The following is a 26,524-nucleotide window of genomic DNA, read 5'->3' on the forward strand; positions in this document are numbered from 1 at the left end:
CCGAAGAGAGAGAAGAGATTCCTGAAGAATCAGGATTCCGCTCGAGGTATCGTGACCGAAAGCTTGCCGGCGAGGATCCTGGAGAACGCCATCGATCCTTGTTCTCTTCCGCCGGATACGAAACGTACGGGCTTCTTAATATTTCGTGCAGGTGTTTACCTCGAGGCACCGGTTTTCACCTTTGCAGTTCTTTTTGGACGACTTTTTTTATCGATCCCAGAAATCTTCAAGTTGCATCGTACACTCGTTGATTCGGTATTTTCTTCAAAATTATTGGCTGCCGTTTTTTCGAAACAGTTCTGTGAGAATTCGATGTATTTTTGCAACTCCAACGCCACGTTTTTTAAGTAGACGTAGTTGCACGCGTATGCAATATGCAGTTGGCTAATTATGCTCTATCGTACTTGCAGGCATATATTGAAAATGTATTTAGCTTGTTAGGTTCTATATTGTAATTGCAATATAGAATATATTTTCGTATGCAATATGCATTTAGCTTATTATGTTCTATCGTACTTGCACGCATATATGTAAAATTTAGCTTATTATGTTCTATATCGTATTCGCATTCGTATGCAATATGCATTTGGCTTATTATGTTCTATTGTACTTGCACACATATATGTAAAATGTATTCAGCTTATTATTTTCTATTGTACTTGCACACACATGTATATGTAAAATGTAATTAGCTTGTTACGTTCAATATTGTATTCGCATTCGTATGCAATATGCATTTTTTAACTTATTATGTTCTATTGTACTTGGACGCATGTGTTAAATATATTTATCTTATTGCGTTGCTGCACGTATATTTTGTTCATTGCATTTTGTATCGATTTTGATTTGATTTTCGTACGCCAGTCTTCAACACCGTTTTAATTGAATCTTCCATCGAAATTAAGCAGCCGATGTATCACAGTCCGTTTCTCCTCACATTCCGCCCCGTAATTCACTAACGCCCTATTAATCTAAATTTTCGTATTACTCCGGCGACCTCTCCGCCTAATTAATCACAATCAGCGACGTTCTGCGCAGCTATTAAGCGCTACTCAAACAACCTCGACGCGTAACATCTACATCTTCAGCTGCGACTACACTGACGGACAATCGAAAACACAACTCGCACCCCTTTAATTAATATTCGATTAACGGAGGACGAGTACCTTCTCAATAAATTTCAGGCGTACGTCGAACGTAAATCTGCTCAATGAATTTAAGATAACCATCGAACATGTACCATTTCGATGAATTTACGGTCTTTTTACGCTAAAAGATAACCTATAAAAAATTAATATTAATTTGATTAAATCCTTAAATCCTGAAATCTTTAAATCCTTAAATCCTTATTCTTCTGGTTAAATCCCGATTCATTGCGACAAATGAAAAATGAACAACGACCAAAATTCAACCTACCAACTCTCGATTCATTGCAATAAGTTCAACGAGCACAGATAAAAATTAACCCACGAAATACTGATTCATTGCAACGAATTCAACGATCGAAGAGAAAAATGAATCTGTCATAAAGCTCGATTCTTAGCAGCGTAGTACCTTGCCAGGTATCTCGAAATAAAGACCAAGCAGCAGAACATCTTCTTAGCTAATTTCAACCCCCTCCCCACACAGCGGATGATCGATGGCTCCCATTAAAGTTCCCAAAGGGAGCACCGCAGTGTTTGTTTGTAGACGGGAACGGGAACGAGTGAAGGTTCACACTTTGCCACGAAAACGACTACCAGATTCTGGGTCCTGAGTCAACAGGCCAATTTTCCGGGGCCGTCGGTCGATTTTCACCGGCTTCCCCGTGAAAACCAGCAGCGCCCCGTCGGCTCTGTCATCGATCCCCATTGTCGGGTTTACCCAAACATCGGGCCGGAAACGGACACCGTGGCTCTTAACGACTTTCCGACACCAGACGGGCCCTCCTACCTGCCAGGCCCCGAATACCGGGATGGAATGTGGGCCGGACAGGTGAGAGGGGCGCCGTGCGAACGGTCCCTAACGTCTCGAAGGAAGCGTCCGGCCGCGTGCAACCGATCGGGACAAGATAATTCGAGGCCCCGATCTTCCACGAACCTCGAAAACGCCGAGATCTCGGGGCCCATCCTTTCAGATAATCGGCAGACGACTTCCATCGGTTGGACGCTCGAAAATCTCGGCAGAGTCACGTTTCTTCTTTGAATTCTGAAGCTTCTCTTTCGGCGCGTCGTTGAATATTGATGATTCTGCGAGCGAATGAACAGCGAATACTCCTTAATCGACGCTCAGATTGTGCACAAAAGTGGAGAATTTCCGAAGAGGAGACACGATTGTTCGAGCCTCGCGGCTCGTTTTCATAGTTGTTGGCAATCGGTAACTATAATTGCATTTCCTTTTCCCAAATTGTCTATTTTTGTGCACGATCTCAGCGTCAATTAGGGAGAATGTACTATAGGCTTGACAATTTTGGGAGCACATTTCTGGTACATTTTTTTGCAAGACTTTTCTCATCGAATTCTTTTAAATTAACCGGAAATATTTGACCGGAATGAGCATCGATCCTCGACTGACTCTCTCGAAGGTGTCACAATTATAATTTACAGCACAGTCGTTACTGGATTACAATAATTTCGCACAAAACAGGACAAACTTACTATAAAATAAAAGAAAATATAGAAACGTGCGAATATGCTGTCAATTTAATTGTTTGCAATTAAATCGTATTAATTGTATTAGTCACATATGTCAAATAAAAAGTAATGATAGCATATTGTATTTAAACAATGCTTGCATCGCTTTACCAATTCTTTCACGTACAGTACTAAGCTTGGAACGAATTCTGAAGCAACGGAATCGAAGTCGAAGAAGAACGAGTCGTCGCCGGAGAAAGAATCGCAAACACAATTCGAAGGGGGGGTCGGCGGGAGGATGCTGCTCGTTAAATACCTCGATCGGAGACGATCGTGTGTTTAGACAACGTCGTTATTTTTCTTCGGTTCGTGAAAACAGCGTTATGTAACGATGACGAAAGGAGACGTGACGCGAGCGTCGCGTCACAGAGGAACCGCGGGTGTCCAGACACAATCGACGCTAATATTTTCACCGAAGGCCGGCATCGGCGTCGGTGATGTTCGGGTTTCCACACCGAGAAATGTGTGTCGTGACCGAAATAATGCGTGGGCGTGGGCGTCGAAGTGCGGCCGTGATGCGAGCACCCGCGTGAAAAGAAAATAACGCGCGCCGAAACGGCTATGCCGAGCGCCCAGCGGTCCGAATGTTTTGCGTTTCTTCGCGCGATCTGCATTGTTTTCTCGATCGATCTCACGCATTCGGCATCTCCGCGAGATCGAGTTTTCTTTGAAAACGGTCCCGAATTCTCTGGAAACCGCGGGAGACTCAATGACGGAGCTTGAAGATCGAAAGTTGCCAGAAAATATCAGAAGTTAGATGATTTTCAAGGAAGATCTTGTTGGATTTTCAAATAACAATGGGAAGAAAATTAGCAATATCTTTTTGATGACTGAAGAAAAATGATCACGTAGTATTATTTCTTTGCATTCGAAGCTATTTTAACTCTATTGTTAGTGCATTTTGTGCATAGGAAAGTCAGTCTTGTGACGCATATAACAGTTTTTAAAAGAAATATAAACAGATTTCGAAATGCAAAAATTACTTTGGTACGTGATATAACGATTTTTGGCGGTGACACAAAGTGCAACAATTTTTAATGATGTCAAAAAGTCAATTCTGGATATTTTTTGGTATCTTGTCAGTTTCGTCCATCTCTTAGATCATGATTTTAATAAAAGCTTGTTTAACTATGGTAGTATTGCAAAATTATTGTTGACAGAATACGTTCAGAAATTAATTTCTAATTTTCTTCTGTCGCTATGTAACGTTTCAATCTGAAAATTAATTTTTACACAGAGCTACTGAGTCTCCGAAATTTAATTAAAACCAACAAGAAATTGCAACAAGATTAACAAATATTAGAGGCTCAGTTTCCGTTCGACCAATTAAATTATATTTAGACTTTGCACATTTGTCATGATTAAATATAAATTATTATAAACATGATTATGTAGTTACAATTAAATATAAGAGAGAATCGATGATTGCGGATCTAAATGGACCGAGTCAATTATCTCTCGGAGTGTTAATTCCCTGAACAAAGGAATAAACGCTGGTGCGTCGTAGCGGATGAAACAAAGGGTCGAACTATACGAGAAATTTGTGACCACTGAGTCGAGTCCCTTTTTGATTTCACGGTGACGTAGTCGCTCCACGATGGCGGAAATTTCACTGAACCGAAGCAGAGCTCACCGTAAATGAGCGTTTCCTCTTTCCTTATCTCTCTCATACGAATTCTCCCTGTTTCTCTCTCTCTCTCTCTCTCTCTCTCTCTCTCTCTCCTTCTCTTCCTCGTTCTCGTAAAACCGAGCGATCGTAGTAAACACGTGGGCACGTGCATGTGTCTCAGCTTCTACGTGCAACGTGCGCATGATCGGGACAGTGTGCGACTATTTGTTTATTCGTTTGTGCCAAAAACAACACGCCGAGTCCCTTGTTCGCGATTAATTGCATCGATCACGGTGGGGGATCCAATTATTGTTGTTGAACAAGCGTGAGTTAACTATTATTGCGATACTTCGAACTAATTAATCGGCACAACGTGTATCTTGTCGGTACAACATATTGCAAAATGATAAAACTACCATCGAGAACAGAATTATTCGATTACACGTCCGCCCGATCGAAAATGATCTTTTAAATTAATTGTTCTACAATTTCCACCGTATTTATGCTTGTCACTTTTCGATACAATGTTCGATTTGAATTAGCTATCCTCTCTGCAAAACAGTTAAATTATCCTCCATCGAACAGCGATCAAGCGTTTCAATGAAAATTAAAGCGTTTCGATGAAGAATGCTGTTCAAGCTGATAATTACCATCCCACGCATCTTACCACCCTTCGACGAACGTTCATTATCAGCCTTCAGTCATAATCGATTCGATTATCAGAATTATTAATCGATTCCGTGACGATAAGAAGAAACGCTGCGCGTCACAGAATTTGTAAAAATTTTAGTCGTTGCGCTGATTGAACCGAGGCATCTAAGATTTACGTATTTATCGGTAAAGAACATCGCGAAAGCAAATTCTATGGACTGGAAAAAATGATGCAATTTGAAACACTGCTAACACGAAGCACTAAGTGATCATTTAACACGTCCGCTGAATACGATCTTTTGTAAATGAATCTTTTCGAAACGTCGCCAACGAGAATAAATTCTCTAAATATCATGCTATGTGTTAAGAATAGTAATCTCGAATAATTATACAGCGAATTCGCACTCTGATTTTGCACAGAAATGGACAATTTCGGAAGAGAAGATACGATGATTCGAGCCCCGAGGCTCGTTTTCGTAGACGCGAGGCTCGAACAATCGTGTCTCCTCTTCCCAAATTGTCCACTTTTAAGCGCGAATTAGGGAGAAAAATCACCGTATCCACGAAATTCGTTCGACGTTCATTACGTGAAACAGAAAATCATGGTCGTCGCACATGTGTGTCGACGATAGCGAACGCGTTCAGCGACACAATCTCGTAAGTGAAAACAACATGCGAGACACGCGGCGTTGTTCGTCGCAGCCGCAGAATTGTCAATCTAAATCGAGGAGAAGCGTTCACGCTGCTATCGTTCTCTAAAATCGAAACGGTCTTTATCGATCCCGTACAGCTCCCCCGAGTTCAATGACGGTGGCGAGCAGTGACGTAACAGCGAGAAGGCGTAAGACAAAGGGCACAGTGGAAACGTTCACTCACCTTCACCAGAGAGTTCACGACCGGACTGTCCAGGAGACCCTTGAGGAAGAGCAGGTCCGTGTCGTCCGCCACCTTGCCCAGCTCCTCCAGGTTGTCGCGGACGTGCATGAAGGCGGCTGGAACAGTGACCACGCACTTTTCCATAACACTGCGGCGACTTACGCGTCGGCGAGGGGCAACGACACTACCGGTGCTAGCGTCGAGACGAGGGTGCGAAAGAGGGAACGATCGGCCGAGGGGTGGCCGGGTGTGGCCATCTTCCGGCTGGATCAATATTCGGCTAGCTACAGGTGGCCGAGAGCCACGGCACGCGGTTCTTCGCGCCGGCAAAAATCGAAGGTGACGGTCCCGCGAGCCCTACGCACGTCTGCCAAACCCTTTCCCCCCACGCGATATTTTTTTTCGCCATAGATTCGTCGTTTTCTTCATCCCCGAAATTTCGTTCGAACGATCGCTGTTTTCTTGAAGCTTCAAATTTTTTTACAAATATTCGTCGTTGCCTTCGTCATCAAAATTTTGTTTAGTTGCACGCATTTCTAATAGTTTTACATCCTCGATCCGTGTATATTTTTTTCTGGAAGAAATGTAACCCTTGTTCGTCGGTTGTATTTATTTAATTAACGTTCCCCGGACATAGTTCACGTATACAATTTTTATCGTCATAGATTCAGCATTTTCGTGATCCCCAAATTTCCTTACAATATTCGTTGTTTCCTTCATCCCCGAATCTTTTTTCGAACGTTTACTATTTTCTTCAACCTTAACAATTTTTTACAAATATTCATCGCCACCTTCGTCCTCAAAATTTTGTTTAGTTTGACGAATTTCTATTTTATCCGAATAATAATTTTATATCCTCGATTCGTGCATACTTTTTTCTGGAAGAAATGTAACCCTTGTTCGTCGGTTGTATTTATTTAATTAACGTCTCCCGAACGTATAAAAAATTAAAAATGGTATTCACTTAAGATTTCACTAGTTTACCAGCTGGGCAAACGTGATCGTTAGGAATTCTTTCTCGAAACACTGATCAACGTTTCATTTCAATCGATCACTTATTCGAAAGTACGTATATTATGCAATTTAAAAAAATTTTGTTGCTGCGAGAAGTTAGAAAATGAACGAATTATAACCGCTGGATGACAAGTAATGATCGTATAGATCGTATAGATTGTACAAATTGACTAGATTATATAGATTGAATAGATTATGTACATTCCATTGATTATATCGATCGCATTCGTGATTAAATTCGTGCCGCAATTAACTCTGAAGCTACAAATCCCCGTAAATAATATCATAGTATCAAAATTTCTTAGCGGATTAAATCAGAACTCGATAAACAACGGGCATCGTACAGCGCAAGCTCAAGGATGAAGAAATTATCGCGGAGATAATGAGCGCACCTTCTCTCTAACGACGTTCGCAACGTCTAATTAGAGTTAATTAGAGTGCGCCACTGACTTTGCGTCGACCTTTCCCTTTCGTTCGCCCCCGTTTCGACATTGATCTTTCGGCTGCTGCCACCAGCGATTCACCAGCGATCTATTTTCCAAAAAGCTTCCGCGAAGAAACGCGCGCGCGCGTGTCTCGTCCGTGTGGACTGGCGTCGCCGATGTGTGCGGGCTCTCGGAAAAGCTTTACGATGTTTAATTTTCGAGAGACAGCCTGCACTTGCAGCTCGAGTGATCTCGATAACAGGCCGGGGCTACTTGTACATAACCGACGATAACCGACGTCGTCGACGCACCGGTTGCATGATAAATGCGTTCACGAAGGTAAACATCGTCGCGTGGAACAGACAGGGACCAACTATAGCGAACGACGGTATCATCTGTCACGTGTACCTCGACCTATTTCCTCACCACGCGGTGTATTATAGTTCGTCGCTTTTTTTAAACGCGCTAGGATCACCGTTGCATCGTCTGCCCTTAGTCAGCGAGTCATCCTAATGACCCACTTCAGATCCTTTAGTTTACTGTTATCGATGATGTAAAAAAGTGCTTTCGCCTGCATCGTCCAAAAATAGAGATTGTTCTGAACATTAGCAAATATACTTTGGCTGGTTTTTGTAAATCTTTGTCGTACTAGATTTAATTCTTAGTACAGAGGACATAGTTGCAGAGGAGTGAAATAAATTCTGTCGTTGATAGATCGAGGTAAAAGTTGTGATTAAATCTCCTATTAATTTTAATTACCTGCGGACGATATAACGGTATCTTTATAGTGTTTAATAGTTCTATCTGTTCCATATTTGACGCCTTCATTCCTGTCATAAACGCGCAAAAATTCGCGATTTAGTTAACCAAATTTCAGCAGCAGAATCATCGCCATTTTTATAAGAAGCTGCAATAAACATCGCGAACCAAAGTCGGAGCGTTAAACAAACGAATCTGCGAAGTAGCCAGATATTTCGTAGAAATTATTGCGTTCCCCCGTCTCCTGAATCCTCGTCTCCTCGTCGCCCACCAACCCCGAGCGATAAGCTATCATTAATTGACCGCGATCAGGCGAACAATTTGAAAATCGAGCCGATCGAATCCGGCATAAACGCTCCGGAATGATGTTTATACGAGCGAAGGCCGCGCAAAGGATCGTCCGAGGAATTCGGAGCTCGTTCCCAGACAACCGACTATTTTTTCTTTAATTTCGCGAAACCAGATTCCGGGATCGGAAATGTTTGCCGGAGCTCTGGCCAACCGCCCCGCATTCCTCTCTGTTTTTCCCGGCGCGCGACGCCGATTAAAAATAGCGAACCCCCGCGGGGTCCCTCTCTTCTGTGTTCAGCACTTCGGTGTTTACCATTTTCGATCTGGTACAATTTGGTCCCGTTCACGTCGTCGATGCTGGCCAACAGCCGGCGGTCCTCGATCTTCTCCTTCCTCCCGAAGAAAACCATTTTTTATTCCTCCCAGGCTCGACTACGAACTATCTCACGAACGATCTCGGCCTGTCTGCTCGGCTAATGCGCGATCAACGTTCACATCGTCACCGAACCGACGACATCTCTCGTCGTTACCGAACGATTCCGGCCGAGGACCGCGTCGAAAAATCCACGAACTCCGAAGATGTCCACTCTGTCCGCTGTCGGGCCCCCTCGTTCTTCCGCAGAACCATCGACAGACCAGTTTCTCGCCGTTCTGGGTCACCGTTAGCGCGCGTCGAACATTTTCGTGGCGTGTTTCTCGCCTGTTCTTCGATGCGCGTTCACCAGCTGCGCGCCGATATCCGAGCACGTTTCGTCGAACGAGGACGATCGGGATGGACGAACCGGCGACGAGAAACTACGATGATGGAAACACGAGCCAGCGCGATTTTCTTTCGAGAACGGTGGCGGCGTGACTGGCTCGCGACACTACGTCGCGGTGAATGGGAACGCTGTCTTACACCTGCCGGGCCCCTACGCGCTCGGGGGACTGAAAGCGACACCCCGTGGAGGTGACGGGACTACGGAGTGCTGCGGAGAGCTACGCCGTGCTGCGGAGCTAGGCAAGCGGCCACGATCTCTCCGGTACCCTCGGCCACGAGGAAATCCGCGCCGCTTTTTAAGGGCATCGCGGAAGGAAGGACAGCGAAAGTGTTCGTCTTCGTTCCGTCAGGCTGCGTCGACGACGTCGCGTCGCGAACAACTTTCCGTCACTGGACACACTCGCCGCGCGTTGACTCGCCAGCGCAACGTTCTATTTGCCACCGTTTATCATCGATCGCGGCAATCAACGCGTTTTTTATACCCTTCGTCGCTCGAGTTTCACGAGCGTCGTGGCGAAAGACCCTTCGGATGGAGCAAGAACGGTTTCGACTCGAAACTCGAGAAATCTCGAGTTTCGTCAGAAGTCGAGTTTCGGCCTGCAAGTTTTCGTCGTCTTCCGGCAGTGCTTATTCGACACGGTGTTGCTGGAACGTCGCGTTTTTCATTGTGCGGAGCATGTTGATTTAACGGTGTCCCTGGTCGAATCAGTCGTTCGCTGTCGCAGCTTTTGAATCACGTTGTTGCGTTTGTTAACGGCGTCCTTCATAAAATCAGTCGTTCGCAGTGTTTCGTCTTATTTGTTGTGTTTCATTTCTTGTTGTATTGCTTTAGCGTCGGCAGTTTGTTGATCTTGTAGCGTTCTTGATCGAATCACTGGCTTGCTATCAAATCAGCTACGAAATCAGCTTTCAAGTAAACGGTTAATTGTTTTAACGTTTCCTTCAGAACGGATTGTTCATAATTTTTCGTTCTTCGTTACTGAATTCCTCGGGATCCATTGTTCGGCGTTTTACTGTTACAAAAATGTGTATTTTGCCTGTTAGACAGTGTCAGTGATGGCGTCGATTATGTTCAGCCTGTAAACGTGTCGGTTTTAATTAAATTAAACGTATCATGCAACGAATTATCAATGTCTAATAGTTTCAGTGTTCGCTGATTTCACGTTCGTCGCCTTTCGAATCTCTTAGACGGCTTTTTCCTTCAAAATACATTGGAATTGGATTAAAATCTTTCGCATCATCAGCAGGTAGAGTTCTAATTACTTATTAGAACTATTTTGTCACAGTTGCGTGTCCCTTATGGCATCCTTCAAGATCAACTGCCCGATACGTTACTGTTAAAAGTTTGCTATTTTTAATCTATCAGACCGTTTTCTCGCGATGTCACTGACGGCATCTAGCATCTGCAGCCTCTAAATCATGCTCAGGCTTGTGTACAACATTTCTCAGTATCCACCAATGTTCTTCGTGAACGATGTATACGTTCAAAATTATTTCGGAGTCAGATTAATCACCGATGTACTTTCAGCGCTTCGGTCACGTTCAAACTAAACGATCATTTCTAACGCTCGTTTCGTTTCTTGTTTCTTTCCAAGGCGATCATCGCTTTAATAATCATTTTGGAAACGAGATCGATCACCGATCTACTGTAAACATCATTTTCCAGCGAGATTAATCACCGACGTTGTCTCACCACTTCAATCATTGTTCAAACACATCTACAATCGTTTCTAACGCTCGTTTCGCTTCTTTCCAAGACGATCTCCGCTTGAAAAATCATCTCGCAGCGAGATCAATCGTCGTCCGTGCTTTAAAAATCAATTTCGAGCGAGATCGATCACCGATGTGTGTACTTTGAAAATCATTTTGGAGCGGGATCGATCACCGACGTACTTTCACCACTTCGATCATCTTCAAACTCGTCTACAATAATTACGAATGCTCGTCTAGCCTCTTTCTTCTTAGAACGATCTCTGCTCGAAACAGTTTTTGGAGTCAGATCGTTCGATCATTCTCGATGCTCGTCGAGCCTCTTTCTGACACGATTTATATTGAAAATCGTTTCGCAGTCAGACCGATCGTGTACAATAATTTCCAGCTGATCACTCCTGGCACCGACTTAACGATCGTGGTCTGGCCCACTCGATTTGATCCACGATCGAGGAAGAAGACGAAGCGATCCTCTGAGGATCGAGAGCGAACCGCGGTGCCGTCGTCGCAGAAGAACGCTCGAAACTGGCGGTCGAACAGATTTCGTCTGTGAACGAGGGATCAAGGGGCGGAGGAGAGCTATTCTTATTTTTCCAGGCGAGACAGTACGGGCGTAGGAGAGTGGGAGAGCGAGAAGAGAGAGCGAAAGAGAAAGAGAGAAAGAGAAGAGGACACGCACGAGGAAACGTAAGCACCACCGACTGAAAACTGGCCGCAAGAGTCTACGTGACTAACGACTGTGGGTCCAGAAACGAACACCAGCTGGTGTTCGAGGGAGGGGGGGGGGAGGGGGAACCATGAAGAAGAAAAGAAAAGTACAGTCGCCGAGATTCGACGTCGACGTGACGCTTCGCCGACGTCAGACTTGTCCTCCGATGCTGCAATCCTTTTTCTGCGGAGGCTATTCCTCCGCGTTGGAGGTCCAGTCTTTCCTGCACCATCATGCCATCATGCGATCACGGAGTTAGGTCGCTGTGCCCTTGGCACCTTGAAGCTTTCGCGCGAGATAAAATGTCCAGGATAATACTTTAATTCGAATTGCACAATATAATAGAACCACAGAACTTTCTAGCTGAAGAAGCCAGAGAGTTCGACTCGAATCGCGATTAGTGTGAAGCTAGAACATATGATCGACGTCCATGATCGATGATCCACGTTGCGAACTATCCTCTTGTATCTGTCGATCATAATTAGACTGCGGATTTCATGAATTTATTGCAAAAATGACTGGATAAAATGACAAAGCGCGAAGCCGTCGAACAATTTCGAGAGAATCGCTAGCTCTCTCTCAGCTTATTAGAATTGTTAAAAAAAGAAATACGTTGTTGTTCAGTTTCTGTTGTTTACAATCGAGTCAAAACATTTTCTATTTTGCACTTAGACCCGTGAGCTTTAATGTATCCGTGAAAACAAAGCGAAAGAATATTCGACGAGAATTCTGGGAACGGTTCTTACGAAAAATCTGGAAAAATCTGGAAAAATCTGACTGTACGATATAGTTCGGCGAAGTATTTTTCGGGCAGTCCTATCAACAAACGACCGGGGCAATCAATTCCTGGACGTAGTCAATATTTCTCGAGCGTTAATAGCGGATAATCTGTTTAATGTTTAACATTATGCGAACGCTGCGACGACGCCGTAAAATCGCTCTTGCCGCCTTCGCCTTTTCGGAACTGCTTCTTATCCGAAAGGTCGTAAAAGTCAGACAGTAGCTGGCCGCTGCGTGGAAAAAGAACGCGAAGTGGAGCACGAGCAGAGCAGAAGTTCTACGAGAACTTTCAGCTATCCATCAGGGGAACGCCGCTACTGATCTATCTTCCCGGTCCCGGAGCGTGGAAGTCGACTTAAAAGATTTCAGAACTCGGCGAAAAATAGGGGAAGTTCGCGGAATGAATATTTAGGGATGAGGGGGAACGGGTGGACGACGCCGACCAAGTTAAGGGAAGAAAAGAGCTCGGGCTTTTTTCCTCGAGAAGTTCCGTACAAAGTGTCGCGATGTTCGATCAAAAGTCCGGGGAACTGATATCAAGTGGAGCACTTGCGGTCATAAACACGAGGGACATTACAACTGTCACCGGCATTAAGTTTTACTCAAGGCTGCGAACGCTATAGCCGGCGCATTATGAGCTTTATCGACCGCGCTCCGGCTTTTCTTTAGGCAACACGTGCGGCCGAATCTAGTTTTGCCGGAGACACAACGCTAGTTTTTCATTACAATGGTTTAGAATCGAAGTGACCTGAGTCATATTCACGTAAATGTTGATCTATGCCTTAAAATGTGATCCATAAGAAACGTTAAAAATGTTAAAATGTCGAAAATAGCAAAATGTCGAAGATATCAAACTGTTAAAGAACAAGTGGAAGAAAATATAAAGTCGCTGCGAATTAAATCGACCACAAATTATCTTGACAATAAATCTGGTCAGTAAACAATAACGTTTCTCGTTTCTCACAAACAGGAAAACGCGACTTACGCCGCTATGACCCTAAACCCACTCGTTTGACAAACTATTAAAAAAGTTCGGACGATTGAAATCGAAATTGAAATCGCGATAGATAGGACCGATGTGAAACAGGAAGAGCTTGATCCGTCATTTTTATCAGCGGGAATGGAAACGGGTATTGTGCAGAGCTCCGCTGTTTCTGCATTGATCTAACGAACTATTAAAAAAAGCTCCGACAACATCAGTTGGTATAGAAATCGCGATGAAAGGGATCGATGTAGAACAATATACGCTTCTGTCAACGTGCGTACGAACTGGAACGTAAAAGGCAGCCGTGTGTAGGCTTTCGCGATTGAATATCCCATGGACGCGGAATTTTTGCGATAATCGAACAAATTGTTAAAACAGTTCTGACCGTAGAGTTTGTGGTAAAAAGGATTGAAATAACGTGGATCGCGTTTGATGCACCGTTGCCACGAGCTGAAATCCAGGAGCGAGCTATGTGCAAATTTTTGAGGTTGAATATAGCTTTGCAATGAACAGAGAGATTTGCAATAATCCAACGAACTATGTAAAATGTCGGGATGATGAAAATCGACGGCACGAAGGATCGATGTAGCGCAGAAAACCTTTGATTGACCATTTTAACGAGGCGAAATGCAACAGTTGTGCGGATTTTTGCAACCGAAAACTGCTTCGATCACAGAATTTTACAACAATCTAGCAAACTATTAAAAATATTCCAACGACGGATGATGCAGGGTTGATCTCTAAAGCAAGAGATCCACGGTCTCGCGATCCAGCAGAACATCCAGTGCCACGGTGTCGCCATAATCACATTGCATTAGGCCTGTTATGACACGTGTGTCCCGGCCGCGACGTGAAAAGCGGGCCGTAATCCGGCATCTTAGGTGCTTCCGCGGAAATCACGTTAATTTTTAACAGGATCAGAGCCGCCTCTCGGCGCAGCGCGACCCGTTCCTCTCGATCCCGATAAACAAAAGTCTCAGCGCGGAACGTCGCCGAAGTGAAACCGTTCGGAACGTCGGGAGTTTATCCTCGATAAACTGCATCGGAACCGCTCGAATCGAAGACAGGATCGACAATTCAGCCGAGCGACGAATTGCAGAATCTATTGCGAGCCTCTCCGTGAACAGCTGACGGATCGATCATTGGATATACGGGATCGAGTAAACGAAACGCTAGACATCAATCGCGCGAGTCTAGACGGTATTCAGTCGATCTCTGGTTTCGAAATGTCGATAACTTCGATAATGACGAACGAGAGACTCGGGAGTTTGTGTGCTCTTCGATAATGGTCGCAAGAATGATCCTTGGGCAATGATTCACCTTTGCTGCACGGTATAAATCAATAAATTGTGGTTCGTCTAGAGCACATTCGAGCTTTAAAAAAGTGAACCTTGAAATAATATAGGCGGAAGGAAATTAAGGGCCAATTAGAGAATGATTCGAAGCAAAATGTTTAAATATTTTACGAGTAATTTCAGTAATTTCAATAGATTTTTACAGTAATTTCTCTCTAATTCGCGCTGAGATTGTGGGAAGAGGAGACGCAATTATTCGAGCCTCGCGGCTCGTTTTTATGGTTGTTGACAATCGGTAACTATAAAAAAGAGCCGAAAGGCTCGAATAATCGTATCTCCTCTCCCCAAATCATCCACTTTAGCGCGCAATCTCAGCGCGAATTAAGCAAAAATTACAAGCATCTTGCGTCAAGCGTTGCTTCAATCAGATCGTTGCAAAACGTAGTCGCAAATTGCAAACATTTCAGGACGAAATTCTAAAAACTTGTCAAAAGAAACTGCGCGATCGATAAAACATAAACAAGAACGAGAACGTATCTACCCTGAAGAACGCATAGGGGTTGCTCCGAGGGCCGAAGAGTGCGTCGCTTCACGACGACGACGGCAATGTTGAATTTAACTCGGGCACGATACGATTGTTATTACATAACGTGCCATCGTAAAGAAGTTTATCGATCGCTTCTCAAGGATCCGGTGTCCGCACATTTCGTTCAAGAACGTTTCCGAGAAGAGAAACCGTGTGCGGATGTCGATCCCGAGGAACGCAGTCTCGATCCTCGCGATCGCGGAGTGACTGAACTTTCCAGCTGATCGTGATCTACGTTGCTTTATTACGGTAACGACACGATGTCGAAGTTACTCCGACTCTCGCGATACGTTTGTTATTGCATAACGTGCTAGAGCAGCGGAGCACGTCGATCGAGTTCTCAATGATCCACTTTGCAACGTCAATTCCCGTCGACGAAAAGACAAAGACACCGTCGTCGGGATCTGTCCACCGGTTCAACGGTATAGTCCACGTCAGTCCGGATCAGTCACAAAGTGCGAGGGTCTTTCGAACCGTAGCCCAAATAAACGTCCGGGGAGATCAGAGACGAATTGCGAATGGGTGGGAAAAAAAGAAGCAACGGACATGGGAGGATCGCGGCCATCGGCAGCGGAAGCCAAACAAACAGCAGTGTCAGTCAGTGGGAAAAGTCGAGACTCACCGGAAGTCGAGTTCAGATGAGGCAACTCTTTCTTGGGGATGATCGAGCATCCGCAGATGTCCTCGATATCCAGCATCGACCTGCTGTTCTTCATCTCGTCGGCTGCGACGCGGGCGTGATCCGGAGGCGATGATCAGGTGATCCCAACCGGCATCGCGATCAGCATGGATCCCAGCCCCGGCTTTTGGACGCGTGCGATCCAGCCGCAGCCGGTCCGAATCCACGATCGATCGGCGAACCTGTCATCCCGCCTCTCGAAGGTTCCACGTGCTGTCGGGTCGATCGATCTCCGGCTGACGCGGCCGAGTCAAAATGGCAGTCGGAGATCTTCGGATCTATTCATAGATCGCCGGAGGTGGGCTAGAGCGGCCAGGCAACGGGAAGAACGAACGAGGAAGACCGCAACGGGACCTATAAGCCCGTGCTCGGTTCGTGTCCGGTACTTATAGCTTGTGGCAGCGCGGGGGTGGGTTTTTGCACCCTCTCTGCGTCCCAGTCGCTGCCACGGTCTCGCTCTCTGTCCCTCCTAGGCTGACTGCCTAGCGATTTCGCGACTCGTGGCAACGAGTGCGTCCTGATCGATCGATAGCAAGCGCGCTCACGGAAGGGCTGAAGCATTCTTGATTGCCGCCGCGGAACTGGAACGTCTCGAGGATATCAAAATATTTGTTTTGTCGATCCGCTGATTCGTGGCCTCGGGGGGTGGCGCCGCCGGGGAGTCCGATTTACTAGGGTACTTCGTTTCGTTTTAGTTCCCGGTATATCGTTTTCAGTTGGCCGAGGGAATGCGGAGTTGGCGGATGTAAGGAATTGATGATTCCGGGCGGAGGGAATTAGGATCGTAATGGTGGATTTTCATTTTTGAATGACGTGCTTGACGATCGTTGGATAACGTTGAAGAGAATGAAATAGAAGTCTTCTGACTTGAGTGGTTGAAACGAATAGCGTATTTGAGAGAGAGAGAGGGAGAGAGACGAGCAGAAATATTTTGAATATTTTATCGACGAATTCGTGTGCCCGGTTTTTGTAAACGTGGGGACAGCTCGAGGAATTCTGTCGAACTGTGTAAATAAAATGGTGGCCGGCGACTCTGGACACGACTCTTCGTTACCGATGTTTCAGAGAATTAGTGGGAATCGGGTATACTGTATACTTCGTTTGCGTTAACACGTGGAGGTACCACGAACGAGGTATGGAAGTGGACTTGACACTTGACAGTCTTGACACCCAATGCACAGACTTAGGATTCGTAGTTTATATTAAAACATCGACAGCTGATAAATATTGGTTCGCAAGTAGATGTCGCTGTCAGGCTATTGTTATAGTGGATGTAGAGAACGTCAATTTTTATTCCTATTTTATCGAGAACGTTAATGTTGATTTATTACAAATAATATTAATGAATTTAGGGATTTTATTGATATAACAATTTTGATAAAATATAGATAAATTAAAGATAGTTGAGTGAAAAGTATTAAAATTAAATTGAGTTAAAAGTGTGAACATATATAACATAATGAAATTAATTTATTTATTTAACTTTCGATTATTAGCAGATTTGTCTACCAGTTTGAACGTTTTGTCACTAAATCCAGTGGCGTTATTTCGATGTTTCATGCAGCAAATGATTCTTGCCGAATTTTAAATTGTATCTTATGGCGAAAGCGTCAATAATCATTTGCTCCCTGTATTTAGAATAACAAATAAACTTTTCTGCATGATCTAAATGCAGGAGAATCTGCTGAACATTTCTAAACTCTCAGAATATTTTTTTAACCAGTACATTAACAGATTTCCGGTCATTCTCCAAACATTTAACAACATTTATAATAATCTCGTGTGTTAATGACGTTGATGAGTATTGCTCGGCGATCTTATCATATAATTGTTGACTGACTAATTTAATTAAACTCTTAGGTCCAATGACATCACTTTGGGAGTCCGTTTCAAACGCAAGACCAAGTTTCTGAATTATTAAAAAATGCGTTCCCTTAAGAATTTTCAACTTTCATAGGCTCAAATTAAATTAAATTACAACTTTACTCGAATGAAAACTAGAAGAATGCACTTTACGATGGGTCTATTTACACTCACGGACCGATTGCAAGTCAAATCGAAAAATCAATATTCCACCGTTAATTTAATATTAATGTGGTATACAAGATACTCTGTTCTCGCTAACACGCTTAAGTTCATGAACTATCGTTTCCCTAGGGCGTAATCCTCGCATAGCAAACAATGCGGGGCTAACAGTGTGCTCTATCATTGAAAGCCACTATTGATTCTAATCATCGTTATCTATTATCGTCCCATAATTACAGCTTATCCAATCCTAATTTGGAGGCCGAATTCCCCTCGTGATATTGACGGAGCCTACGGTCGCACAGGCCGCGCATAAAACGATGCCAGGAACCACCGTTTCGTAGAGCGAGCACCTTCCAGCATTGCGTTCAATGACAATGTTATATCCTGCGTTATCAGCGGCAGGTGACGGTACCAATTACAAAAATGAATTGTCGCCCGTCCTGTTCAGTATGCGCCGGCCGCAGCGAGCATATCTGGCAACGTTATCATGCCCGTTCGAACGTCCTCCACATCCTGAGCACTCGGCATTTAGCCGTTTAAAATTCCCGTCCGGCCTCGCCGTAAAGCCGACCGAAACATTAACATCGATTCCGAAAGCAATTGCAAAAATACGCGGCCGAATGGCTGGCTCGGCCAACGTCCAATTCCGAAGTTCCGCTAATTACGACCGCGCGCCGAATGCGTAAGTCCCAGAACGTTTAAACGCGGAACTTTCGGGATTCATGTTTCGCGAGCTTGTACATCCACTTTCCGGGTGCTCGCTTTCCCAACATCCAAACTACGGCGTCCCGGGTTCGAATGTTACGGGTCTCATCTTCCACTTCTCGAACTAATACACTCATTCGGCCTCCACCTTTCAAAGTTCAAACATTCGACCTTCGTCATCCGGCGGCTTAAGCTTCCGTCTCTCTGGCATCAAACGTCCGCCGTCTTTCAGGCCCTAAATCGCCGGCTTACGATTTCTGCCATTAGTATATCCGCCGCTTTGTAACGTCGACTTCGTCGAGAATCGAATTCGTTCTCCAGAATTTTAGGAGGCGACGCGAATTCGTTTCGAACTTTACTCGAATTTGACAAAAATGTTAGCTTAGGATCGTTTATATCTTTTTGCAACGAAATGAATGTAACGTTGTTCGCGTGAAATACGAAATCGTGGTCGTCGCGCGCGTTAATTTGAAAACTTAAAAAATTCAGCTAAATCGACTCTGAAAAATTGCTCGCTTTGGCAGCGAATGTACGTGCCAGTAGCACACTTCGTTGCGCTGCAGCTGCTCGTTGATGCTCGGGATGCTAGAACATTGGGGATTCAATGGCGATTGGCTGATTGGGATCAGCGTGGTCGAGGCTGACCGCATAAACGACTCGTTTCGGGCCCTCTTCCGGGTCGCGTCACTCGTTGCGCTCGCTGTCGCACGGAAGACGACGCGCGGTGCACCGAGGCCTCCGCGGCGCGCGTTGTGCAACTGCAAAACAATTCACGCCTCTCAGCTTCGCTCGACAAAGGTCCGCATTCGCTCGGCATTGACCCGGCAACTTATCACTCTTGTCACGCGGATGCGTCCTCCGTGCAGACCGCGCGCGCGGCTAAACGCTATCTCCGCGCGCGGTTCCTCCTATCTCCGCGTATCCGTTACACAAATAGTGCCTTGATAATTGGTGGCAACAATGCGGAACCGTTCCCGGGCTCCTTTGTTCGATCGCGCACGAAAGCCGGCTGTGAATATTCGACGGGCCACTGTCAGGTGTGTGCACGCTCTTTGCGAATAGAGCAGAACCTCGATTATCCGGACTGTGCGGTGTGACACCGATGTTCGCGCGCTAGAACTGTCGCTTCACATTAAATTTCCGGACCGCTAAAAGCAGCTGCTTCGTATCAGTTTATGAAAGCAACAACGGGGCATTTAATCTGATTCGATAATGATAGTTGATAACGACGATTTATTTACAATAAATATATCATCACAGTCTGAATAATCGTAAAGTAAGAAAAAATAGTGACCCGTCGTTTCGACGGGTTCTGATTCGATAATGATAATTGATAACGACGACTTGTTTCTAATAAATGCATTTTCGTAGTCTGGATAATCGCAAATTAAAAAAGATACCCGTCGTTTCGACGAGTTCTGATTCGACAATGATAATTGCTAACGATGACTTGTTTCTAATAAATATATCCTCACCGTCTGAATAATCGTAAATTAAGAAAAAATAGTGACCCGTCGATAGTGATAATTGCTAACGACGACTTGTTTGCAATAAATATATCCTCACAATTTGAATAATCGTAAATTAAACGAAATAGTGATCCGTCGTTTCGACGGGTTCTGATTCGATAATGATAATCGATAACGACGACTTGTTTGCAATAAATATATCCTCACAGTCTGCATAATCGTAAATTAAACAAAATAGTGACTCGTCGCTTCGACCGGTTCTGATTCGATAATGATAATCGATAACGACGACTTGTTCCTAATAAACACATTTTCACAGGCCGAATAAATATTTGTCTTGGCCGAGACTTTTACCATCGCAGATTTCGATACATAAGTGGCTCAGTAGATTCACTGAAAACGTTTGCTTTCGATAAGAACGAAGACATTCCCGCGCTAGTTTTTTATATTATCCAGCAACTATCTGCTGATAAGCTTCCGAGTAAAGACTGCGAGTAGCTGTCTTCGCGTATCGAGTTAATAGATCGACAGAAAAAGCGGTCGCAAATATCAACGACTTCTGATAGGAAAAGTACCTGTAGAACGAACGGAATCTCTATTTTCTCGGTACGCCCATGAAACAGAGTTTCCAAGGGACGCATCCTTCTCGGGGACGAATATAAAAAGTTCGTCGTAAAATCTGCCGACAGAGTTTGCGTTGTATTCTTTCCGATATACCCGCGATTAATACAACCGTCCTGGAATATTACACGATTTTTTAAGACGGCATTTACGCGTCTACGTGTGTCGCGCCGTGTTACATAAACGCGGAACATCTGCAGCACCCCGTCGTTAATCTCCGCCGTAACCTTCTTTCGGCGGCGGTGGTCGAAAAAAGGAAAGAAAATACGCCATCGATCCACGGACCCTTCGATGTAACACGTTTTACGCCGCCGTAAAATCCGGCCGTTTTGCGCGAATTACCTTTTCGTAATAATTTTCGTATCAATTGGAAGATTGGACAAGGGCCGAGCAGCGAGAGGCTCGAGGCAAGCCAAGCCAGCCGAGAGACCGTGTTTATCGCACCCGGCGAAACGTGCCTCGCGCGTTACTCGAACTTGCTTAATGCCGCTTGATTAGCTCGTTCATGCTCGCCCCATTTTTTCCGGCGTATCCCATCCAGCCGTTCACGGGTCAAGATCAGCCGAAATACACGAACCGGCCTGCATAGACGCGGATAGAGAGGCATGTCTGCGTGCCCGACACCGGCGTACACGCGGATTAAGGTAATACGGAGCTTGCGGTGCCCACGGAGATTAGTACCCCTGCCCCTCCCCCCCATCGGCGGGATTCATTAACGTGAATTGATGCACGCAAATAGTAGCGAAATTAGACTTAAACTGCCGGCCCGGTCGCGGCGTGACATCGCTAACTTCTTAGATTAATTGTTTTTAAATCCGAGTCGCGAGACCGTCTGTCCCTGTCGTGATTACATTCTTCAAGAAACCCGTCAGTCACTAGTCCTTTATTTTTTTCGTCCCTTTTCCACGTATTTTCTGTTCTGTTTGAGCCGCGCTTCTCCGTTGTATGCGACACGGTTGTATCGTTTTAATTGATATTTCTTATTTTTATGCTTTTCCCTTTTTACCTGTTTTCTGTTCTTGGTTCGGTGTACTTTTGATTTGAATTAATTCATATTTTTTTAGTTAGTATTTCTTATTTTTATACTCTCTCTCTCTCTCTCTCTCTCTCTCTCTTCTTCTTCTTCTTCTTCTTCTTTTTCACCTATTTTATTTTCTTTCTTTTACACGCACTTTATATTAAATTAATTTTTCACTTCGAAAAACTTATCGCCAATTATCATTCTTTATTTTTATACTCTGTTTTTATATTGAATTATTCATACACTTTGCAAGGATCGTTGTCGACGTACATCTTTTATTTCATCTCTTCCTCATTTTTGTGTTATTTTTCTAACTGGTACAATTTATATTCAATTAATCTCCAGGTCGAAAAGTTATTAACAGATTATGCTCGTTTAGATTCCTTGTGCTTTCACGTTGTGTATTTCAAGCTTGCTGCTTGTAGCATCGGAAGACGATCGTCAACGTCTAATATCACTAAATTTTCCTCATAATATGAATCCGAATGACGTACATCGAATAAAAGTCCATCGAAGTCTTGCACAATGCACTTTTCACCGCCTCGAAACAGAATTCTTCAGTTTTTAAGTTCGTTTGAACCAGCATTGAGAAAAATGGGATTGCATAATAACATAAATCCGTACAAAGATTCGCTGTCTACGTGTCACGCGGGTTTCCCTCGTTGGCATATCGCACGCATAAAGCACAATTAACGCAGATCAAGCTCGCTCGGTTGCAATAGCCTATAAAACGTAACACAGAAATTGTTCTAAGACGCCTCGCGCCTGTTGCGTAACGAGTCGACGATGCACGATAAGCGGACAGCGATCGTTCATGGAAATTCGCATTTTTACACGCCGTTATACAGCAGATAAAGTAAAATTTTATTTCCCGAACTAACAGCTTTAGCGTGCCGATAATAGCATACTAAACTTTATTAAAACATTTACAGTACTATGTTCCGCAGATAAAATCGAACCCGCCGACACAGGCCGACGAAAAGGTTTCGGAGATTTGTTGTAGGGGAAAGCAGTATGATTTTTTCCACAAAATCGGTAGAATTTCGTTTCGCAAGCAATAATTTATTTACACGTTATTAGCCTTCGTGCAGACCCTTTCAGTCTTCAAGGATTATTTTACAAGAGTGAAAGCAGCAGACAAATTTCTGCTTCTAACCGGAGGATCTTCTGTGAGAAAAATGAAGTGAAAATACCATTTGTGGTTGTTAATATGCAAGTTTTTTCATACAGATCCATATGTTATATTACGAAGTCCATATATTATACTACGAAGTCCGTTGCATTACACTAAATTTAAAAAGCTGTCCGAAGAGTAAATTTCGCGAACCAAAATTACAAATCATTCTGATACGTCTCCGAGGTCCTAAATATCCCTGGAACCGCAAAATTTGGCAACGAACGGTAGAAAACATAACATACTTTGCAAACAACGCGCCAGTAAAATAAAAATATAACGCGCATCGATAAACGTGCAAAAAAATGTATCTAAAATGTGTCTAAATGTTCTAAAAATTGCCGCTTCTCGCGCAACCGATAAGAAATCGCATCGACGCTCCCGATCTTTCTCGCTCGATCTAAAAATCACCGCAAACAACATTGCTGTGTGACGACAGTCGCGCGGAGACAACAGCTGTTTTTACCTTCGGTTGTCGTTGCGCACGGCAAATAACGCCGATTTAATTGACAGCGCACGATCGTACGGATTTGGCAGTGTTCTCGAGTAGAAGCTGCTGCAGAGGATGTTCACGAGGGACGTCCTCGATGCGAGCGGCGCTGCACCGATTGCAACGATGAAGCGCTGTCGGCCGGTAACCGCGATTTACAGCGACGAATTTCGACGGCTTACGAAGTTATTGACAGCGCGCGCCCCCGTGAATCAGGATTATTAGTGACAGCCGGCGACGGGAAAAGAATGTGAATGTGTCGGGCTGGACGGGTATCGTGGCTATAGAACGGATTCGGGCCGATGTTAATCCGTTTCAGTTTTCCCCGGGAAAATTTCGGCGTCGCAACCTCCGTCGACGTCATTCCGCGTTTGAAATCTGCCGCGCGAAAACTGTCGCCTCGCCTCGCCTCGTCTCGTTTCGTATCACTTTTCGCCGATCACGTTGCCCGGGGGACCCCCTAACGGGGAGCTTCCCGATTATTTAATCCGATCGGCGGCAGTGCGCGTCAGAGTTCGGCCCCCGATGGGTTAGAGTTTTGTTATGAAAAAAGGGGGGGAATCACGAGACGCGCCGCGCGATAACGGATAAGAAAACAACGACACCGATCACATGAATGTTTTTAATCGGCATCGCTTTCATATTTATCCTCAATGGGCTGCGTATCTTTATGCATTCGCAGCACGCGCTGATCTTTAAACTGCATGAAAACGTGTTAATCAACGAGGTCTAATGGCATTTTTATCGTTTTCTTTTTTTTTTTACAACGAGTGCTGGCTCAGCAGACAAAGGGAAAATTTACTCGAATTTCAATCTTCGCGAAATGATTCGTGTTATCGTAACGAGAATTTAGCAAGAATGACGCTCGGAGAGCTGAGATCGAAGCGTCGTGAATGAATACAGATATCTTTCGATCTTTCCGCGAGACTCGATAAGATTCGATCTTCTTGGTATCGGTAACGAACGTTCGCGATAAGCACAGATGATCGCCAGATGAACATATTTACGATGACATACCACTTCTGATAATTACTCTGCAGATTATTATCTGCGGAAATTGGTTTCTCGATGGAACAAATAAGGACGATAATTAGTCTGTAGATTCTTATCTGTTGTTGTCGTTGCTTTCAAGCAACTTAGAACGTTGAGAGCTGTTTGAAATTCATTCAGAGTAAATGATCTACGTCTGACAACAAGATCGCGGACTTTGATTTGATGAAATTTATTGTTTTCTCGAGCAATTTTAAATGGTTCAACATCATAGAATATCTTTAAATATGCGGATTTTTATTTGCTGAAATTTATTATTTTTTCAAGTAATTTTAAATGGTCTAATATCATAGAATATCTTCAAATATTGCGGATTTTTATTTGCTGAAATGTATTGTCCCTCCTTATAATTCTAAAAGGTCGAACATCGTACAGGATCTTCGAATGTTGCAGATTTTTCTTAGCAGAAATTTATTGTTCGTCTTGATAATTTCAGAAAATCGAACATAATACAACAGCTTTGAATATTGCAGATTTCTATTCGCTGAAATTCATTGCTTCTCTTTATAAATTTCAGAAGTTCGAACAGCGTGCAATATCTTCGAATATTACAGATCCTCATTTGCTAAAATCTGTTTCTATTTACGCTAAATATTTTAGCATTTAGAAATTTAATTAATAGCATTTTAAAATTTATGCTAATTTCCAAAGCTCGAACACAATGAAATCTCTTTAAATTCTTCCACTGGTTCCCCTTGAAAAATCCAGAAGCTTCGCCATAATAATTCACAACTCCGTTTCGAACGGAGTTTGTGGTTTTATCATTTTCATGTACCGATTTTCCCACAAGCGTCGAAAACCAGCGGATAACGAACCGGTAATCGTGGTTGTGGACGAGCTTATCGATCGAGGAAACGTCGAAGTCCCGGCAAAGGAAAACCGAGGCCTGACGGTGTTTCATCAGTCGCGTCGCGAGCGAACCGGTTCAGTGAAACAGTTCGAACGCGAGAACGTCGAATTTCACGGACAGATTCCAGCGAGAGCGTCTTCGTCGGCGTTCAACGAGCGCGCGAATTATCGAATCCGAAAAGGAGGAAGAGACAGTGACACCGGGTATCCCCCGGTGTTTATCGAAGGAGGTGGGAGCACCTGCCACTTCCAGCACGTCGGGAAAGTACGCGATGGATCAGTCAGTGTCCGACGCACTCGTGAGATCCATCGAGCCGCGGCGATCTCTCGATCGCCATTGAGCCGCGACAATCCGCCCATAGTAATCGTTCTCCGTTGGAAACTGTCACGTGCTCGTCATGCAGTCGATCGGGGTAGGTAACCCTCTGCCGCGTGTGCGGCGCCGCCTAATACGTTAACCCTTTGTCTTGGCGCACCGGCTCCGGACACGTGCTTCGGACAATCGAATAATCGATTATATCGAATTTCGTCGGCCGAGTCAACTGGTTGCAGAAGGGATTCGACTATGTTATTACGTCTTACAGTGTGAATTTGCTTAATGGTTTTTCTACGAAATTATTATCGTGTTGGAACATTCTTTTCAAACATTTTTTTTGATTGATTTCAGAGGAATTAGATTGATTTTGTGGATCCATTGCAATTATTATTTTTCGTAGCACGGTGCGAATTTATTTGCTGAAACTTCACGGAAATGTTTACAGTTCTCTAGTTACTGCGCAATTGTGTTTTTAGTTCACACTGTGTTATCTTTATGGAAATTAGTCTGGCGAAGTTTTTCTGCCGTTACGCGCTCAATAATTCTCTAATAAATCATTCTCGCGATTTCAGTAATTGCACATCGGGAAATTTAGATTATTTTTGTGGTGATTCGAGTGTCAATGGTCGAATCGGATAATTTCTCGCGAAATTAGTTCGACGATTTTAGCAACGAGCCATTTCCATTGTTCCGCGACGCGAACGTTCTTTGCCGCACGCCGACCGCAACGAAAATTAATGTTGTTCCTACGAACATTAACCTTGCGAAGTATTTATACATCTGCGTGCGTAATTGCTTCCTCCGATAAGGAATTATTGATACGTCGATCAACTCGGCAAAACCGCAGTTTCGAAAATCGGTTAAAAATCTTTTGAAAAATAACGCGTTCACAAAGAAAATTGTCTATCTTAAAACGTTTAATAGCTTTCGGAAAAATCGTAGCCATTTTTCCTGCCCACGAAGTACTGACAATGTGGAACATTTCAACATCAAATTGCTT

General features: G+C 44.1%; 2 protein-coding genes across 8 annotated transcripts in view; one reads left to right on the forward strand and one right to left on the reverse strand.

Moving 5' to 3' along the window:
- vari (MAGUK p55 subfamily member vari) overlaps positions 1–15,886 on the reverse strand; it is a 38,828-nt gene extending 22,942 nt beyond the window's left edge. Inside the window, exons 1-2 of one of the 3 annotated variants that reach the window (XM_033478641.2) lie at positions 15,745–15,886; positions 5,809–5,924 (exon numbers count right to left, since the gene is read on the reverse strand). In XM_033478641.2, the coding sequence (XP_033334532.1) occupies positions 5,809–5,924; positions 15,745–15,838 (210 nt within the window). In that variant the 5' untranslated portion in view covers positions 15,839–15,886. Of the gene's footprint in view, positions 1–5,808; positions 5,925–8,610; positions 9,448–15,744 lie in introns of those variants that run through there. The other 2 variants (XM_076519164.1, XM_033478639.2) reach the window with 2 other exon arrangements.
- LOC117225257 (venom dipeptidyl peptidase 4) overlaps positions 14,295–26,524 on the forward strand; it is a 33,668-nt gene continuing 21,438 nt past the window's right edge. Inside the window, exon 1 of one of the 5 annotated variants that reach the window (XM_076519161.1) lies at positions 14,295–14,573. In XM_076519161.1, the coding sequence (XP_076375276.1) occupies positions 14,553–14,573 (21 nt within the window). In that variant the 5' untranslated portion in view covers positions 14,295–14,552. Of the gene's footprint in view, positions 14,574–15,908; positions 16,173–19,439; positions 19,572–21,214; positions 21,269–25,284; positions 25,622–26,524 lie in introns of those variants that run through there. The other 4 variants (XM_076519159.1, XM_076519163.1, XM_076519160.1 and 1 more) reach the window with 4 other exon arrangements.

The sequence above is a fragment of the Megalopta genalis genome, chromosome 2 (assembly GCF_051020955.1).
Source record: "Megalopta genalis isolate 19385.01 chromosome 2, iyMegGena1_principal, whole genome shotgun sequence".
NCBI lineage: Eukaryota > Metazoa > Arthropoda > Insecta > Hymenoptera > Halictidae > Megalopta > Megalopta genalis.